Below are 6,216 nucleotides of genomic sequence, written 5' to 3' on the forward strand. Positions count from 1 at the left end.
ACGTAATAGCATAAATAAAGTTTACGAAGGAATACATGCAAAAGCGGCGTTGAAGTATGGTTTCTGCATATGTTGCGGCTGTGGTTTTATTCCCAATTTTCCTGTGTTCCTCGGGTTCGCGTATGGTTGGATGGCCGCTGGCTGCAGCATGTAAAACGAACCGTGGAATACGACAGTTCCATTTCGGAATAAAATTGAGTGGGGACGGTCCCCGTGAATACGACAGCAATGGGCCGCCGAGCCAACGTGCGGGACGACCACGTCGATAACCTGCTTGAACTCCTGGGCTTCCACCGACATGTCGTTGTCCGGGCCTGAGTCGTGGCGTGTCGCCTTGGTCTATGCGATGGCCTCCAGGTGGACGCTGAGGGAAAGCACGAACAGCCTCCGCTTCAGCTCAACCCGGGCAGCGCCACCACCGCTGGTCGGCAGGGCGGCCAAATTCGTTGCACGGTGGATCCGCCGCACCATGGCGTGCACCTGATCTACGAGGATGACGCCCTAGGTTCGTGGAGTCGGCGTGGGTGCTCAGGTCGAGAGCAAAGCGCTGGCGACGTTCTGAGGGATCCTCGTGAGCGGCAGTGTAAGCGTAGGCATAAGAGGCGGCGGCGTTTCTCAACCCAAAGCGGATGGTGCCGTCGCCGGACTTTGCTTTGCCGGAATTGGCTCCTCAGAGAGTGGTGGAGCGGAGCTTGATGACTGGGCATCGCTGTGTGCCACCGACGATTTTCCTTTGTCCAAGCTCAGGCTAGACAGGTCCCCGTCCAGGGACCCTGTGCCAACAGCTGGTCGTAGGATACCGGCGGGGAGCGGCGTGCCGCCCCGGATTCACGTAGCGTCGAGGTGGTCTTGCTCGCGTCGTGCCTGGCGAGCGTGACGAGAGCGGCCGCCTGGGCGCCGCCTGCGCCTGGGCTGCCGGTGCGTGACTTCGTCGTTGGTTGGTGGGGCTCGAGGAGTGAGGAGTACCATGTCGTACTCATGCCCTAGAGACATGAACTCTAGGCTCCCAAACCAAACCACCGTGCCGAGACGCAATGGTCGTACGGGGTCTGCCATCCGGAACTTGCTGGGATGACGAAACTGACACGCAGCGCCCCCTACCTGGCGCGCCAACTGTCGGTGTTTCGGACCGGGGGGTCCTCAACCAACCAGTGAATTTGTTCTGCGTGTTCCCGATCCCGGATGGTGATGCAAAGAGACACAAGGTATATACTGGTGCAGGCAATCGGTGCCCTACGTCCAGTCTGAGAGATCGATCTCGTATTCCTTGCACCGAAGTGCTTATAGTAGGGGGTTACAAGCTAGGTGAGAAAGGGAGCTAGTCCCAGGTCTCGGTGAGGGGTGGTTTGGGCTGCTTGAGACGTTGCTCTTAGGCGGCTAGGATGTGTGCGTGTGTGTGTTACAAGGTGTTTTTCTCTGTCAGTCCCCCGTCCCCCTCTAAGTGGCCCAAGTCCTCTCCTTTTATAGTTGAAGGGATGGCAAGGGCAGTACATGTGCTAACTGTACGGCGTCGTGCCAACAGGGGCGGCATGTCCGAGCCCTGTGGCCTGTTCCTATGGCGGCGTGGCCGTCGGAGTGGTCCGTCCTTGGAGCGCTAGGGCGGCGTACTAGTCCCATCCGATCCTGTGCGTTGTGGGAGCCCTGGGACTGCCTCGGAGCGGGTGCGGCGGCGGACGTGCAAGCCGCTGTGGACGGACTGTGCGCGAGGCCGAGGCTTGGTCGGTGCCAAGGCTGCACGGCAGTGGGGGGTCTCAGCGGGCACAAACCCCGAGATAGCCGAGCCCCTGGTGCACAGTGCTGAGGCCCGGAGAGAGCGTTTGATCCGGGGTGCTAGCTTGGAGGCGGTGATGAACCGGGCCAGGCCGTCCATGTCGCGTTGTTTTCGAGGCGGGGATCGCGGGGCACAGTGCAGTGTGGGCGCTGATCGTGGGCACAGCGCCAGGGTACAGTGACCGGTAATCCCCGCCGTGCCCTGTCTCAGCCGGTATGAGGCTGATGCGATCTCATGTCCCGTCGGTCATTCTGTGGCGTCGAGCCATCGTCCGGCTGAGATTGCGGGAGTGGTTGAAGTATTAATGAGACATGACGTGCTGTCGGGAAGACCGGCCGAGGCGGGGGCGACGGATTATGGATAAGCTGGCCTCGCGCGCTACGGAGAATGAGGCCTCGCGCGAGACGGAGAGCGGAGCCTCGCGCGAGACGGAGATCGGACTCCTTGCCGAGGCCTTCCGTGAGAGGCCTCGCGCGATACGGAGAATGCACCCCCTGCCGAGGCCTTCCGTGGAGAGCCTGACGCGAGGCGGAGATTGCGTCAGGATGCCGAGACCTCCTGCGCGAGGTTCGAGGCGAGGCGGAGAGCCTGGCGGGCTCGGACGTGGCGGGTGTGGGGCCCACGGCTTACCTTCTAGCTTTGTTTTTTGATGGGACTTAAGCGACCCCTTTGATGTTCGCTCGGGGTACCCCGTTCTAAGGTACCCGACAGGACTACAACATATCAACAAATTATTCTTTAATTTTAAATTACGATCGTGTTTCTCGCTCCAAGTCCAGAACAAAAAATACTATATGACTTAATTGTGTAATACTACTTGTGTTTAGTGGTGTTACTTGTTTTCACTATAAGACAGGTAAACATAATCATCGTACGGTTGGGTAGGCACGGACTATAACAGCTCATCAAATTATCTAATAATGAGATACACTACTGGAAACAGTGACTTTACCGTGTGCCACAGGCACTCGACAAAGACCAAAAAACACTCTACAAAGGTTTTGTTGAGTGTAACACTCGGCAAACAGCACACGACATCTACAGTATCGGCAAATAGCTATTTGCCGAGTGTTTTTTATCGCGCACTCAGCAAATGGTTTGCCGAGTGTCAAATTTGACACTCGGCAAAAAAAGTGGTTTGCCGAGTGTTTTTCCAAAATACACTCGGCAAATGATTATTGTTTGCCGAGTGTTTTTTGGGAATTACACTCGGCAAACCTATTTTTCAAAGAAATTTTTTTTCTCAGCATACCAGTATTGTTTGCCGAGTGTTTTGGGTAATTACACTCGGCAAACCTATTTTCCAAAGAAAAAAATAATTTTTTCTCAGCATATTTCAGTTTAATAGCTGCCATACAAAACACTCTTAGTATACCATATCTGCATGCAGAGCATGCTCCTGGCAACATAATTCTCATAATAACTATATGGACATAGAAATGAAGATGACAAATTTAAGAGACTAATGACAGGTATAAGTTCAGAAGAATCAATATCTAGAAAAAATTCAAAAACTATGCTACCAAAATAGTGAAGGTAAAACCATCAGCACCCCAGTAGACATGTCTTCTACTCCATTCTTCATGAAACTAGCTTCTTCACTGCTGCAAGAAGGAAGAAATGTGGCACAGAAAATATTACACATCAAGAATATTCTATTACTAATCCACAACTGGCCAATTGAAAAGAAATATATTCTTAAGTGTCTATCGAAAATCTCATAAAGACGACTCCACATTTGTTTGGCAATAACACATCATTCAAAGAACAAGTGATTTACCGTTTCTGGTTCACAACAGAAAAGACAAGACTTGTCTTCTACATGTCTTCTAATACTCAGGTTGTCCCTAGTAAGAACTTTGTTTTTGGAAAGTAACCATAGGAAAAACTGAACTCTAGGAGGGACCTTCAGCCCCCAAACAGCAGGTACATGCACTGGCATAATTCCTCTAAAATTAATATCTCTATATAAAGATTGAGAAGAATAAAGACCATCTCTAGTAAATTGCCAAATCAGGGAGTCCTCGTCATCAGAAAATCTAATAGTTGAGGCCAGTTGAACCACCTCTAACCAGAGATTCATTAATCTATCATCAACACATCTCCTAAAGGTACACTTGAGGTTTGTACCATACCACAGATTGAAGACTGATTGAGTTTTCTCATTATGTAGAATGTAGATATCCCAGTACTGAATGGACAAACTTGAATTACCTAACCAATTGTCTTCCCAAAACTTAACTTTTTCCCCATTACCAATTTTCCACCTAAAACCCATCTGTGCAGCTTTAGCAGCCCACATGAAGCCCTTAAAGAAATTAGAAGCCCCAACTGTAGAGCTACAAAAAAATATTAGGCCTATTTGTATCATACTTGTGATCAATAAGCTGTTTCCAGAGCTTATGACTATCTAAATTATATCTTCTAACCCAGTTCAAGCTTAACTATTGCTCAAATTAGGGAATGTGTCATGATGAAAACAACGTTTCCATAAAAGCTAAACGGTAGTGAAGCCGTATACACAATGTAAACAGTGTGTACATGGATTATATGATACTGTACAACACCAACAAATATTCATATATTTGTGCTGTTATGCAAGTAAAAATCAACACATATGAGTACAAGTAAAAAAGAAGATAGTCAAGTATCAAACAATTAATCTGGAGAAAGATACTGATAAACAATAGAAAAATTGTACAATAGAGCAGACAACTATCAAGAACAGACTCGAGATAGGGAACATTGCTGGCGCCCAATGAGTAATATTGGAGTGAGGCATGGCCGGATTGTAGTCTAATTCCATAACGTATTAGAATAAATGACACAAGATGTAAATTTTGTTGAAACTCACATGCATATTCCCTAGTGTATATAATAGTAATGAAACACATCAACCATTACTACCAGATCTAGATAGTAAGATAAGATACAAAAATATAATGTGGGACTAGTATAGGAAGGAACAATACGCTTGATCATTGACTCTAGTATAAACAAAAAAAAATGATTCACTCAAAGAAGTTCCCTACCAACACCGGAGTGCATTAGCTGTACCTTTTCAAGACAGGAGAGATCGAGCGAGAGAGGGGCACCACACCTTCGCACCGCGGCGCGGCACTTTGTGGTGGTGATGTCCTCGGTGAGCGAGTGGGCACCGCGGATGGGGCGGATTGGGACGAGGTCGACCCTGATGACGAAGGCTCCCACGGGGGCATGGTTGACGGCCACCAGGACCCACCCTCCCGGCGCGGCGCAGAGGTCGAGCACCGAGCGCGCCGTCGGGAGGAAGCGGAACCGCGCGTCGAGCTGGAGCAGCTTGAAGGCCGCGCGACTCCGGTACCCTTGCTCCTTGGCGAGGTGGTAGAACTTGTCCTAGCGCTGCTTCCCCTTCGCCTTGCCCATCTCCGCCGCCGCCGACGAGACTTCCCAGCGAGGGGATGGGGCGCCGCCGGTGAGGGAGGGGAGGGAGGGGGCGGCGGATCAGGGGGAGGGGCGCCGCCGGTGAGGAAGGGGAGGGAGGGGGCGGCGGATCTGGGGGAGGGGTGCCGCCGGTGAGGGAGGGGAGGGGCGGGGCGGTAGATCCGGGGGAGGGGCGCCGCCGGTGAGGGAGGGGCCTGGGAAGAGAGGGAGGGGAGGCGCCGGCCGCACGCGGGAGAGGATGGGAGGGAGCGAGCTGGGAGGGAGGGAAGGGGCGGGTGGTTTTTTTTTTCTTTGCCGAGTGTTGTTTTTTGACACTCGGTAAACCTCTTTTTTTGCCGAGTATTTTTTTACACTCAGTAAAGTCCTATTTGCCGAGTGTTTTTTGTTTGACACTCAGCAAACCCCCTCTTTGCCGAGTGTTTTTTTACCGAGTATTTTTAGGATAGCACTCGATAAAGAATTTATTTGCCGGGTGCCCGAGGGAATGCACTCGGCAAACAGAAAAACACTCGGTAAATTTGAGGTTGTTTCTGGTAGTGATATTTCGGACCATGCTGTCGTGTTTTTAATACTCCCTCCATACCTACAAAGGAAGTCGTCCTGGCTCACACCACCGATTTCGCAAAGTTTGTCGTCTTGGCCGCGCGGTCGTGGTTATGGACTCGTTTGCCCCTGCATTAATCACGGAGTCCGTCGTTCCGCGCATGTTTACCGTTCCGCGAGCGTGCATAGCGGCAGTAATCGTGGCCGCTTCGTTTCACTCGACGCCCGTTCGCACGCCTCCCTTAAACGCCGCGCCCCTTCATCTACCGCAGCCTCGCCGCGCGCTTCATCTACAGCATCGTCATCGTCGAGCCATGGATGACGTCGATTCGCTGCTCTCCGTCAAGGACTCTGTCGAGGCGCTGCCGGCTTCCATCTACGTGTCGGACTCCATCGTGGAGGTGCAGCCTACCATCGAGGACTCCATCTACGTAGAGGTGTCGGCTTCTGGCGAGGCGCCGCAGGAGGTGCCGGTCTCC

The 6,216-nt window shown here is 51.6% G+C and overlaps 1 protein-coding gene across 1 annotated transcript; it reads right to left on the reverse strand.

Annotated features, from left to right (window-relative positions):
* Positions 1-4,786: 4,786 nt before the first annotated feature.
* Positions 4,787-5,924, reverse strand: LOC136480605 (uncharacterized). Its single transcript, XM_066478101.1, has 2 exons — positions 5,907-5,924; positions 4,787-5,122 (listed from the first exon to the last, which is right to left on the reverse strand). The coding sequence occupies exons 1-2, from the start codon at positions 5,922-5,924 to the stop codon at positions 4,787-4,789; spliced, it is 354 nt and encodes a 117-aa protein (XP_066334198.1).
* Between the last annotated feature and the right edge of the window lie 292 nt (positions 5,925-6,216).

The sequence above is a fragment of the Miscanthus floridulus genome, chromosome 9 (genome assembly GCF_019320115.1).
Source record: "Miscanthus floridulus cultivar M001 chromosome 9, ASM1932011v1, whole genome shotgun sequence".
NCBI classification, from domain to species: Eukaryota; Viridiplantae; Streptophyta; class Magnoliopsida; order Poales; family Poaceae; genus Miscanthus; species Miscanthus floridulus.